Raw genomic sequence first — 13,516 nt, forward strand, 5'->3', positions numbered from 1 at the left:
CGGGTGCGGGGCGGGGGCGCGCCGCCCCCGGGTCCCGTCCGTCCCCGTCCCCCCGTCGTCCCCCCCCCGCCCTCCCCGCCCCGAGCACCGCCCGGCTCCGCCACCGCGGGGGGTCGGACACCCCCTCGCCCCTTTCTCGGGGCGGCCGTGTGAAAGGCAGGCTGCGATCGAGGAGGGGGGAGCGCGGAGGAGGAGGAGGGAGGAGGGAGAAGGAGGAGGAGGAGGAGGAGGAGGGGGGGGGAGGGAGGGAGGAGGGAGGAGTGTGTGCGTAGAGGGAGGCGGGGGGGGGGGGGGGGGGAAGGAAACCCTCATGGAAGTATGAAGGAGATGGTGGGAGGCTGCTGTGTCTGTTCTGATGAGCGGGGCTGGGCGGAGAACCCGCTGGTGTACTGCGACGGGCACGGCTGCAATGTGGCGGTGCACCAAGGTAAGGCACCGGCGCGGCCCCGCCGCCGGCACCGGGGCAACGCGGGGCCGGGGCGCCGCCGCCACCGCCTTCCCGCGCCCCCCGCCCCCCCCCCCCCCCCCCGCCTCCCTTCCCTCCCCCCCCCCCACCGGCCGCCTGGCGCCCCGGGGAGGCCGGTGGGGTGGGGGTGGGGGTGGGGGTGCGGAGGCAGCGGGGGTGGGGGGGGGGGTGCGGGCTTTGTTTTATCCCTATTGTTCAAAATAACGGTGTCGCCGCTGGCCTGGCTCGGCGGAGGAGTCGGGAGGGGGGAGCGCGGTGTGCCGAGGCTGGGGGGGGGGGGGGGGCAGCGGAGCTGGCCATCAGCTGCGCCCCCGGGCCGGGTCGGGGGGCACGGACCTTCCGGGGGGGGGTGTGTGTGTGCTCGTACCGGGAGCCGGCAGGGACAGCCAGCCGCTTCCTTCCGCGGAGGGACGGGGCGGGGGGACACGACAGGGGGGTCGCTCGGAGCGGTGGAGCCAGGTTCATGTCGCCCCCCCCCCCCCCCCCCCCCCCCCGGTGCCCCGGGAAGGGCGGGCTGGCGCCCCCCCGGGCCGGGGAGGGGGGCAGCGCCGGGCTGGGGAGCGCCGCAGCCGCCCCCGGGGGTCCGGTGCCCCGGCCTCGGCCCGGTGCCGCACATGGCCCCGGGTAACCCCCGGGGGGGGGGGGGGGGGGCGGCGGGGCGCGGGGCTGCCTCCGCCAAGGGCAGGGGGGCGGGCGGCCCTTCTCCTCCCAGAGAGGGGGGCTATTTGCATTTTAAATGACTCGGTGCACGTCCCTAACGCGCGGTGTCGGACTGGAAAGTTTGTCCTCAGGTCTCCGAACAACAACAACAACAAAAATTTAAAAAAAAAAAAAAAAATAACGTGTGTATTCGCTTTCGTTGAAATCCAGCAGAAAGGCACAGTGATTGTCCTGGTTGGCTTGTTTGGAGTAACAGGAAGGTTTCTGGTCTCATCTGGCATGTCTGTTTTTCCATCTATTATTATCCTATCCATCTCCCAGCACATCTCCAGCCTCTTCCTGTGTAATCTCTCCCTCGGTGTCTTGATGCACGCTCCTGTCTCCAGCCGCGAATGGGTCCCGCTCTGCCTCTGCCCGCCTGTCAGGAGCAGGTCTCTGGGTCTGTAGGTTGGGCTTGCTTCTGCTTTTCCGTGCGTTTGGTGTGTCCGTGCTCACGGCTTTAGTAAGAAGTGGCTTACGAGTAGGTGACTAAAGGGGAGTTCAAACGAAGAAGCGAAGCTCGCAGGGGGTTTCTTTTCATTCGGAGGCGATGCTTGGGTGTCTCCTGTCCCCAGGCAGCCTCGCCAGGGTGGCTCTGAGAGACCCGGCAGGACGAGGGTCTCCCTGGAAGGACACTTCTTTCTGTTTTAGCTTTGCCAGTGTAAGTCTTCCATTCTTCCTATTATTTATCAAACCATGTGCTAGAGAACAGGTTTCTTCATCATTCCCTTTTTTTTGGAGGAAGATAAAGGGCATTGACGTCCTCATGCCCACCCCCAAGATGAATATAAACACTTTAATTTGCTGGCAGGAACAGTTTCAAAGGTGCAAGAACAGTTTCAAATACGCAGGGACAGTTTCAAACGTGCAATGCTTTTATTCTGTCAGGGTGCCTGTTTCTAGGCCCGCACAGGTACGGAGAGTGGACGTGGTTGGTTGCTGCAGCAGCGGGGACAACGGGCGCGTTAGCGTTGTTTCGGAACGTGTTAGAAAACTCTCGGAGAGGGCAGCGCCGCTTGTGTGTTTGGAAAACACAACTGCTGGTTTAGGTCTTGTAAGAGTCCTTCAGGATACAATAATTCATAAGGAGTGTAGCAGTGTGTAGTAGGTGTTCTTCAACCGCCTTTTTAAAGCCTGCTCATGAACCTATAGCAGTAGTGTGGTGTTTTGGTAGGCTTTTATTTCGTAAATAGAAGCAAACCACTGTAAGGGGTCATCTGGGTCATCTAGTCTCGTTCCGTGCAATCACACGCGGGGTTTGGTATCTCTTTGTACTGCTTGAATCTCCACAAAACCAAAGTTAGCTTTTAAAATGATTGTGCAGTTAAATAAAGAACCCTGTATTTTTTTAAAAAAAAACTTGTATTATAGCTACACATTAGGGCTGATTCTTAAAAATACTAGTACCATTTCTGTGACGACGCTTAGAAATCTTACCTTTCCAGTAAAACCTCCAAAATGTGAACAAAAACATCTGTTTGGAAATGAAGACTCCAAGAAGACAGTTAACAACATTTACGAATGGTATTTTCAACTCTGCCTTACTTATGTTCTGCATTCTTCCTTGTTTTCTTCCTTGTTTTCTTCCTTTTTGAAGCAGTAGGCACAGAAGCTCGCACAGGCTCCAGCTGAGTGCTTGCTTTTGGCCCCAAGCCCACTGCTAAAGATGGACCCAAGGCAGGCTCTGTCATTGCTTTCATGTAGTTTCTATTTTCTTATGTGTATGCCTTGGCTCATCCTGCAGGCAGCTCTTTCAGTTTAACTCTACAATTGCGTTTGTTTTCCTGGCTAATGTGGAATAATAGACATTAGAGAGATGGGGAGAACCTATTGCGGGTCGTGTCTGGTCCGTCCCCCAGGGAACATCGCAGGATTGCTTCCAGCAGGATATTTTCAGATGCTTTGTCCAACCTAGTTTCAAATGTCTCGAGTGACTGGGATTCCATTCCAACCGCCAGTTCGCATTTGAAGATGGAATAAGGAAGATATAATTTGCTCTGTCCTAGGAGACTCCCATACCCTCGTCTGAGATGCGTAGCCTTACTTCTTACCACTATCGCTACCACCCTCTGCTGCTTTAAACCGACCTGCACGGGGGTTAAGAGCCCTTTCAGGGTCAGAAACGCTTCCTTTGGGACTCACAAAGACCATCCTTGGATGGTTAGAGGAAGAAGATAGCCGAAGAAGGTGAAGAACCTTCAAGCAACCTTGCCCCATCAGAGAAGGGAGCTGATGGTGCAGAAGTGGGAGCTGCAGCTTGCAGAGGGAGGCCCTGAGAGCGTCAGCAGCGATGTAGAAAGCAAGAGGGACGCGTGGTATAGCTGGCTAAACCCAGCAGTTTTGTGGGATTATCAGCTGGAGATTTGTATTAACACAGAACCTGTTCCCAGGAGTAGTCCTAAAAAGCCCAAATTCAGCGATCTCGGAAGCAGCCTGCGAAAGGCTGCCGCTGGATGCGACTTGCAGACTTGAGGGTGTGCAGGATAAGTGGGAGTTTCGCTTGGTGTCTGTCTGAGCTCTCACTGAGATTATTTGCTTTGTGATGCTGAGATTTTTATCTTAGTCGTAATTATGGTTAAGGTGCTTCGTAGCCATCCATTTCATAAGTTGACATTTAGATCACGAGTGACACTTGAAAAGTTGCGGGGTAGGAAATTGCTCCGTTTGTGCTCGCCAGACCAGAATTAGACACAGTTTTTGTGAAGCACTCGATTCCCGCTTAGGCCAGACTTTCGTAGGAGTTTTTCATACTGGGCATGAGCTTATTTGAAAACTTGAATAAAAGTGTAATACTGGGCCTCTTGCAAGAGTCTGCTGTGGCTGGGTGTGGAAACTAGAAAGGGGACTGAAGTGTGGCACGGGGGTAATTTTTGGTTTTGTCACCCATCTCGGGCTGATAACAGCTCTGGTCGACTTCTATATACACCTGAGAAACCAAACAGTTGATTTAAAGATGGTCTTAATGAGCTCTCTTTGCTTTTCTTCCAGCTTGCTATGGAATTGTCCAGGTTCCTACCGGACCCTGGTTCTGTCGGAAATGTGAATCTCAAGAGAGAGCCGCCAGGGTGGTGAGTACGAAGCGCACTTGTACTTAAAGAGGTTCATTCGATGCCCTTCGTGTCTCTGCTGGAAGCAGTGTGGGCCCCTGGCAAAAGTGCCAGAGCCTGGCATTTCAGCACGACTGTGATCGTAGTCCCAGCTCTGCCTGTAACCTGCTGTATCTGGTTTATACAGTAGGAATAACTGTAACAAACAATTCTATACGACGTTCTTAGCCATTTCGACGAAGATGCTGCCAGAGGTGCTTTTAAGCAAGTTTTCAGTGACAGAATTTTTTGAGTCTAGAGACCTCAATCTTCCAAACAAAATAATGGTGTCTTCAAAAAGGTGCTTTCCCTGCTGTTTTTCCTATCCAGCTCCTCAGGAAGTTTTGGAGCGGAGGGAAGTTGGCATCACCTGAGATGCTGCTATGCCGTCAGAGTTATCATACCGACTGACAGGATGGATTGGCATTGATATCTCGCAGCACCAGTCTCTTGCGTAAAGTCTTCTGAGCTTGTAGAACGGCAGGGAAAATGACAGGAAGCTGGATCAGGGTTTAGTTTCTGCCTAAGTAGCAATTTAGCAGTATAGAACGCTTTACAAATGTTCTTAATTAATTCTGGCATTTCCCAGTGAGGCAGGAAAGTGGAAGCAATCAGGCCAGGACTGCCTCTTAGGTCCGTCTATGTGGCACAGTTATTTGTGCAGTAAACTAGGCTGTGAGTTTATAGCACGCCAGCTACCCTGCAAGAACTTCCCATGTGAGCCCTTATCAGATGCGGCTGCACCAACCAACTGCTGAGGCGCCGGGGTGTAGATCTTGAACGTGTTAGTTGTGCCATGGATGCTGCTTTTGCCAGACGGTAAATCCAAGGTAGCTTCCTCCCTCTGCTTCCTTAAAGAGGGATTCACGTTAAACTTTGGCTTTCCTTAAGTACAGAAGGCCTCACTCGGCACAAACGATATTTATTACTGCCTGCACTGCCTTCTGAACTGGTTTAGCTGAGCCTTTTCTAAAGGACACACCTAGGGAAGCTGAGGTAGGTGACCTCTGAGTCTGCGGATCGGTGCAGGCCTGAGCAAATAGCGTGCTCCATCTGAGCTGGGCTCTCTGCTTGCTGCAGTACAAAAGTTTAATCTGTTTCACAGATGGGCGAGGAACTTGGCAAAGATGAGCGAATGGGGGAATTAGGTATCTGTACCATGCTTTCTACATTGCATTAACTCGTTCCTCATTGGAAGTGGGAGTGTAAACAAGACCAGACTTTCAGACCTGAGCGCTTTTCCCATTGTAAGATGCTGCTTTTATGTGCGCTGCAGTAAAGAAGATCAAATGTGTCTTTTGAGTGGTTTTACATCCTGCAGATAGTTTCATAGCAAAGAAAGGAATTTGGATTTCATGGGCCTCCTTCCCCTGGCTCTCCCAGCCGTGCAGGCAGAGAGAAGCTCTGCAGTGTTAGCTGCGACTCAGTGTAAGCCGTAGTAATGCGTGTAGACACAGGTTCCTCCTCACCTGCGCTCGTTGCAAGGACAGTAACTTTTCACTTGCCGACTATACACTTCAAACTGCCTCCAAGGTATCAAGAAAACAATATCCCCGCAGGTGGCTCCTTATTTAACTTGCCCTTGGTGAAATCTGTTAGACAATGCATGGTGGGCTTCAGTCATGCCATTCAGTCCCGTGGCATTCAGCTCTGCTACGATAATAACTGAACAGTGATAATCTTCCTTCCTAAGCAGAGCTGGGGATGATTTCCTATCTAAATCCCTCACCTTTTCAGTTAAACACCAGCAGTCATAGCAACAGACACGCAGATGGGTAAATACTTGAAAAGAATCTAGTTCTTTGATGTAGGCAACAGCATGATCACAGTAAGGGAAATGAGTCAGGTCTTACGAGATCTGTGCATGGCTCTGCTACTAAAACACTCTGAGTTTGGGCTCTGTGGTCCAGCGAGGCTGGAGGGTATGGCTCTTCCACGGCACCTCTCTGTGCCTGGCTTTCTCCAGCTGTAAAAGGGGTGTTACCAGCCTGCAGACGCTGCCTTGAGGATCCTGAAGGAGAGATGCTGCTATCTGAGCTCAAAATGCTCTGACAACAGCAGCAGGCTGAATTGGTATTTGTATTTCTTTCGTAATGACTGTGTGGCAAACTCCTTTGAAAAACAACAATGTTTTTCTTCCCACATCTGCCTTCATAGAAGAATCTTAAAGCAGTTTACAAGCTTTGTCCATAACAAACATATTGATTGGCTAAATATTGATACTTTTGCTTTGAAAATGAGATACGGAGGCGTGGAGAATATTGCACCTAGTGAGTGCTTTAAAACATAGGTCTCCTGATTTCTGTATCTCTCCTTTGCAGAGATGGACTTCATCCCTTCTTCAACTTTGGAAGGAGAGCTCAGGAGCCCTAACTTTCAGTCGGCAGGTGTACTCGCTTGGTGGTAGATCCCGGAGTTAGAAGCCCCAGGGGGTCAGGAGCTCTAGCCTTACCCCTCACAACCTGATTTAAATCAACCAAGCTCTGCTCTTTTCCCAGAGTTGAAATAAAACCCCGGGAGACTGCCTCGGCCTATGCAGGTTGAATAAAAGGAAGAGGTAGCTCTAATCCCTGCTTATAACCCCTCCTCAGATGCTCAGGTCCCTAAAGGATGCTGTGGACGCTATTGTGCTTACAGTAAGCAACTGAAAGCCCATCCACTTTGTAATCAAATTGTCTAGGAAGCCCGGTGAGCTGCAATGGCCAGAGGGCACTCATGTGAGGGATCATGTGAAGGCTTTAGCTGTCATTTCGAGGCAGGGCTATTAAAAGTCTTGTGTGGGGCCGATGGAGCTGTTAACCCCTCTTGTTACAATCAGAGCTTTGCTAATCGCATGGTGGGAGAGCCGCTTTGATCTGAGGGGTAGAGGGGAGAGCGGAGGGGCCTTTTCAAGTGCAAATTTCTTATTACAGTGTCTCAGTTAACCCAGTTCTTTTTTCTGTCTTGGCTCTGCCGGGCTTTCCATAGTAATTGTGAGAGCCAGCTCTCCAGCCCTCTGGCAGCCCGGACCTAACCAGGAGCAGTGAGAAACACCTCCTGTGGTCAACCATCCGTATTTCAGACTAAGTTGCAGGGAAAGCAAGACGGGCTGCCGACAACGGCACCGGTCTTTGTCCCCTCATCTCTTATTTATACGTTATCACAGGGATTTCGTGCTTGCCCAAGGTGCCAGTTTGGCAGCCCCGCACGCTTGACTCCCACAAAAGCGTCGGAGGACCGGGCTGAACCTCCCTGCTGCCCGTTGCATTGCAATCCTATTTATTGTGCCCGTCTGTCCAGGAGGTAAAATTTCAGCAGAGGAAATCTTGCTTGAGGAAAACCACCTTTGTGGAAGATCCTCGGGGACTACTCGGTGGCAGAGGCTTTTGCTCGTGGCCGTATCGCTCCATACGTTGGTGTTTTTCGTGGCGTGGAGCACCTGCCCCATTACGCTCGCCAGGGCCGAGCGATCACAGCGAAGCGCACACTCATAGCGACACAGCTTTGACCCCAGGCACCTCATTTCAAAACTTTCTGACGAAGCATGTTTTTCACAGAAAAAACAGGGTTTGTTTGGTTTGGTTTTGTTTTGGTTTTTAGCAAATCAGATGTTTCTACTAGGGAAGGAAAACGTTTGCGCCTTGCAGGCTTTCAGGCCCTTTTTTTTAAATTCAAAGAAACAAAAAGCACATAGAAATTGTCCCTGAGCGATGCCATGAGAAGGCAGCGACCGTTGTCGGGCGGCGCAGCCCGGGAGGAGCCCTCAGGGCTGGGAGCGTGTTCCCCCATGCGTGGCAACGCGCCCCGAAACCGCCCCACCTTCCACCAACGCTTCGAAAAGGCGATATGGCCGGGGGAGAGCCCTCACGTGGCAGTCGGCCCGCCTGGAGGCTGATGATGGCCGGGGCAGGGCTGAAATGGGTGAGGTGGGGGAAAATGAGTGCAAGGCCTCGCCGTCCGCTTTGAGGCGAGGAATGGCGCCGAGGGCCGTGGCGCTGGGTTTGCCTGGCTCTTGCCATCCCGCCTGGCCGGACCCTCGCTATCCCCTCGTCTCTCCCTCGCCGGGTGTGCGTGGCAGGGGGGTGAGGCCTGTTCCCACCCTGGCCATGAGGGGACCCTTTGGCAGGTTTGGGGCCTCCCCGCCCTTGGAGGCCTCCCCGCCCTTGGGGCCTGCCATGAGGGGGCTCGTCTCCGATCGCCCCGTGGCTGCTGGTGCCCGGTGGAGGAGGCAGCGTGTCTCCCCCTCACGGTTTTCCCCAAAAGCAGCCGTTAGTGACTGGAGAGGGCCGCAGGGTCGCTCCCGTCCCTCACAGCCCATCATGGCGCTGGGCCTGCGGCCTCCCGCACGGCATGATGGCGCTGAAGGAGCTTTCTTCACCCCCCTGGATGGCAGGGACTCTGCCCTCATGCCCTCTCCATCACCCCTCAGCCACCCCCGAGGCTGGGTTTGGGGGGGAGGAAGGGTGCCTACCCACCGGTCCCAGCCATTCAGGCTGAGCTCGCCATGGCCCCCCACGCCCCACCAGCAAAAATGTCATGACAGCCTCACCCGCCTCTCATGAGACTGGAAAAAATATCGCAAGAGAAAGAGAGAAGGAAGGAAGGAAAGAGGCAAAGATAGATAATGGCTTCTTTTTATTTGCCTTCTGCTCTCTGAGTCATGGTTTTCGGTTTTACTCTCCAACCGCAAAGTCTAAAACTTTTTTTTAAAAAGCCCCGTGAAAGTCAAGGTTCGCTTGTAGCCCCGTGGCTCTTGGGCTGAGGCTTTAAATACGTCCCCGTCAGACAGGACGATATCGAGCTGTGTCAGAGTATCTTTTTGCACCCAAACCGTGCTCAGCCCTTCTTCCACTTCCTCTCTTTGAAAGCAGCCCCGTCTTTCATAACCATGTTGTAAATGAATCGTCTCTTTTCTGGCCCCACGCCCCTGGGAGTTAGATTAAACTTGTTGTTTCTGCTTAATTTCAAGAGATGTGAACTGTGTCCCCACAAAGATGGAGCCCTGAAACGGACCGACAACGGAGGTGAGTACCTCTGCGCAGAGCCGGGTATGTCACGCAGAGCCTCTGGGGACTCGGCAGCTGTCCTAGGCACAAAATAATGAATTTCTGAGCTGATGTCACCAGAAAGGGAAGGCTAGAGGCTTCAGAGGAATGAAAACTGCCTTTTTCTTACGAAACTACGCTTTCTGAAGCTTCCACAGTGAGAAGACCTTTCCCTTGGGGGGGGAACCTGCCTGGCCTCGCTGGCATTGAAGCACAGCCCCTGAAATGTGCAGTTTCTTGAGTTTAACCTTGCAGGAGTCAGTGCACGATCCGGTATTGTTTACAGAAATGTGGACGTTGCAGAGTTATTTGCTGCTCGCTTGCACAGCAGCAGTGTGATCCTCGAGTCAGCAGAGCCTCAGCCTTGAGTCCCCATCCAAGAGCAGGGACCGGGACACAGTAAAGATTTTTTTCTTTGCAGGACTTACCTGCTCATCATTGATGCTTCTCAGCCTCTGGTGCTGTGAAGTGCTGTGGAGTCTGATTTCAGTTGTCAGAGCTTGCAGCTGTTGATGCTACTGGCTGTATAGATCAAACTTAATTTTTCTCAAAACTTCATTTTTCAGAAAGGCTTCTGTATCTACCTGTCACTTACCTTAATGCACAAAGAGTTAAATTAGGCAAGGAGGTCTTTATTCTGATAGATCCCGTGTTTAAGGACTATGTCCAGGATATTTTGTAGAAGCATCTGCTAGAGCTGGTCCTAAGTGCCAAGAGCCTTAGCACAATAGCACAAGTGTCATGTTGGGGGATTGTTTTATAATAACATAGCATCTTCTTCCAAACATGTTATTACATGGTTTGGTCAGGTCTGTGTAGATGCGCACAAGGAGTGTTACAACCGTGTCGCTGCACAGAATTATATAGCCCAAGTGCTCACAGTACTGTGTGACTCTGTAATCATGGAGTTTGGTTCAAGTCTGCCCAGGTGAATCCATCCTAATTCTAACTAAATCCTTCCAGTGCAGTAGCCATACCAGTATGGATCAGCCCCCAAAGGCTCCTGACCTTCAAACTTTCTCGGTTCTGTCCTGACCAGATGGAATTTCAACTTGCACATCTGATTTGGGAAGTGTCTTGGTGGATTTAGATTTTAATCTAACTTGGCTTGCTGAAAAAGAGCCTTCTTTAGCCGTTGATAACAGCCAAGAAAGGGAGCTTTGTTTCCAGTGGCATGGGACTACGCGTCAAACCTGTCCCATCGGCATCATTTACTGCTTGGATGCTTTTCCTGGGTTTGGTTAGGTCCCCAACTGTGGGTCTCAAGTCCTGAGGGAGTGCTTTTAACGATGAGGGTTGTGCATTTCTTTTCCCAAAGAAATCTCTGCTTTCTTATTTAATCTGGAGGTGTGATCCGTCTGTCTTTCACCCACGAAGGATTTGATTGCTAACCAGGTTACAACAAGCATTATTTCAAATCTAACATCTAACTTAAGTTGGCTCCCTTCCTACACTCTCTTCCTTCTCTCCCTCCCGTGCTTGTCTGCAGGCCTGTCTGAGTTTAAGGCTCCTCTGCGTTGCCCCGTGTGAATCTCTGCTCTGTCCTGTTTGCTTCCCCAGGGTGGGCCCATGTCGTCTGTGCTTTGTACATCCCGGAGGTGCAGTTTGCCAACGTGCTCACCATGGAGCCAATTGTCCTGCAGTACGTACCCCACGACCGCTTCAACAAGGTAAGGCCAGCCCTTTCTCCTGCTGCCCCAAGTGTACTTGCCCCGCCTTGGCTTTTTGGGGTCATCTTATTCTACTGCATCCGTCCAATTTATTTTAATTTCCAGGTACTCGGTTTCCTTTTAAAATAACTAACAAAGTAAATCCCCATTCTTGCAACTAACTTTTTGGTCCTCCATTTCTGTCTTCCCCAACTCCCTGCAACTTGAGCAACTTGGGAGTTGCATGTTGGTTACTCCGCATTTTGATCTGACACAGTTGTTACTTGGGGAGAAAAAGAAGAGGCATGAGTGTTGTGCGTGCCACCGAGAAATGACCCAGAGCTCTCGTCGTAGGAGGGAGATGGCTGGACACAGAGTTTTGAGTTCTTGAAGTTCCTGGTGAACAGTGGGAGTGAAGTAGGCATTTTGTCTGCCTCTTTGAGTGAGCACTTTTCCTTTCTTTTCCAGACCTGCTACATCTGTGAAGAGCAGGGCAGGGAGAGCAAAGCAGCCTCTGGAGCATGCATGGCCTGTAACCGACACGGCTGCCGGCAAGCTTTCCACGTCACCTGGTGAGTTCCCCGCAGCGTTACCCCAAGGATACCCCCAGCTGTTGGCCTTGCTGCTATGGATTTGAGGCTGCACGAAGTGGGGGGTGTAGGGAGTTGGGCTAATCACCCCGGGTTTGTTTTGTGCAAGGGGTATCTCATCCTCGCTCGGTTTGTGAGCAGAACTTCCCCAGGAAGGCTGAGGTTTCACCAGTGAGCCTTCCCTGCTGAGAACGAAGGCTGGGGATTTCCCTAAGACTATGTGGAATCCAAGAAGAGAAGAGATGAGTCACAACCCAGGAATGTTCAGCAGAGCACATGCAAGAGTATCATCTAGATGATGTGATTTTAAGGGCTGATATCCTCATGTACCCTCGAAGTCTGAAAACAACGTTGCCTATCAGCAGAACAGGGAGATTCCCAGCTTTACATGGATTCCTTGCTCATGATATGTCTTTCACTGGAATGGTTACTGGTCTCCCCGTGTCCCTTAAGAAAAACAAAAATTGCAGGATGGTCTGGTAGGAAAGTACTGACAGTTTTGAAGATCTTAAGAGGAATTAAAAATAGTCTGAACTTTTTTTCCCCCTCCTTGCATATCGTTTGCCAAGCAGCACAGGAAACTTCAAGGCCTTGCCTGGGTATCATGAACTGTTCTTTGCCCTTTGATGGGATATGTGGTCCGGCTGTACAATTTGCTTTATCCTCCTCCTAATTATGTCTTTCAGTGCCCAGATGGCTGGCCTCTTATGTGAAGAGGAAGTCCTAGAAGTCGACAATGTCAAATACTGTGGCTACTGCAAGTACCACTTCAATAAAATGGTGAGTTTCTTCATCCCTGCAATGGAGGGGTTTTTTTTTGTCACATAAAAGGCGTTGGTCCTCATCCTAGAGCGTATCTGTGCTCAGAGCAGAAAGAAATGACAGGAACATACAAACAAGGTCTGCAGCCTTCTTCCCTTTTCAGCCATTCAGTCAGAGTCACTTAGGAATAAAGATTAATTTATATTTTGCATTTCTATAGCAACTTTAAACCCCTTTTCAGAACTAGGGCTTGAATTCTTCCTATCTGTCTTGGCTTCCCTGACCCACTCTGTATGGCTGAAAGATAAGTCCCCAGGAAGTAGAGCAGCCTTGATGTTTGATGTTCCAGGGAGTTCGGGGGGATAGCTCAGGCACCCTGGGCAGGAGGGTTACACAGGACGGCCAGAACTTCTGCCTGAGGAAAGGAACAGCCCAGAAGAGACATGGAGTCATTCGCTCTTTGAGAGATACTTGGGGCAAAGGACTTCCCCTATTAATTACAGTACCGAGAAAGAAAGAGAGGAACCCTTTTCCTGTTCTGCATAATTATTAGACACCTGCTCTGCCCCCTCCAGCAAAAAGGAAACTTGATCCTCTCACTACAGCTTCATGTCTCAGTGGCTCCTTTGTTGCTGGCCTTTCCCACTTTCCGTCCTGCTTATCAGTGCTGTCACATACAGTGACTGATGTCTCGAGCTTCCCCTCAAAGTCAAACTGGAGGACACCTTCCCAGCCCTTCAGGTACCCCCAGTATCTGCCACAAGTGTAGCTCTGTATCAGGTTTGCTGATGCTGAGATAGATAGCAGGACTTGTGCTAATGCCTGGAGTCGGAGAGCAGGGCATCCTTCCACACGTGCCCCCACTCAAGACTGAAAGCCGGACGCTGCTGTTCAGGAGGACTGGCTTGTCTGAGCAACGTTGCTGCTGCTCTTTATCTTGTTGTTACAGAGTGGTCTCTTGGCAGCTGTGCCTTTCTTGTACAAGTGTCAGTGTGCGTGGGCCACCAAGAACCAAGGACTGGGGGAGTTAGAGCTGCATGCTCTTTGTAAGCCTGATAGTGTGGTGTCCGCTGTGGTCCCCGTGTTAGGACCAGGCTGGGCATCCGGTACAAAAAGAATTTGATCTTGCATGTGGTTGACAAGCCATTTAGTGTAACTTTGCTCACTGAAACAGTGAAAACTGGACTCTGTAACACTCTTCTCTCTCTTTTTCTCTGTTCTCCAACTCCTCTCCCCTTCC

General features: G+C 51.4%; 1 protein-coding gene across 2 annotated transcripts in view; it reads left to right on the forward strand.

The window, feature by feature from the left end:
* The first annotated feature begins 318 nt into the window (after positions 1 to 318).
* MLLT6 (MLLT6, PHD finger containing) overlaps positions 319 to 13,516 on the forward strand; it is a 43,318-nt gene continuing 30,120 nt past the window's right edge. For both annotated transcript variants that reach the window (XM_086477939.1, XM_086477938.1), the window contains exons 1-6: positions 319 to 427; positions 4,154 to 4,233; positions 9,200 to 9,254; positions 10,836 to 10,945; positions 11,393 to 11,496; positions 12,201 to 12,294. In XM_086477939.1, the coding sequence (XP_086334065.1) occupies positions 319 to 427; positions 4,154 to 4,233; positions 9,200 to 9,254; positions 10,836 to 10,945; positions 11,393 to 11,496; positions 12,201 to 12,294 (552 nt within the window). The remainder of the gene's footprint in view (positions 428 to 4,153; positions 4,234 to 9,199; positions 9,255 to 10,835; positions 10,946 to 11,392; positions 11,497 to 12,200; positions 12,295 to 13,516) is intronic.

This window comes from Leptosomus discolor, chromosome 25, assembly GCF_034619465.1.
Source record: "Leptosomus discolor isolate bLepDis1 chromosome 25, bLepDis1.hap2, whole genome shotgun sequence".
Classification (NCBI taxonomy): Eukaryota; Metazoa; Chordata; class Aves; order Leptosomiformes; family Leptosomidae; genus Leptosomus; species Leptosomus discolor.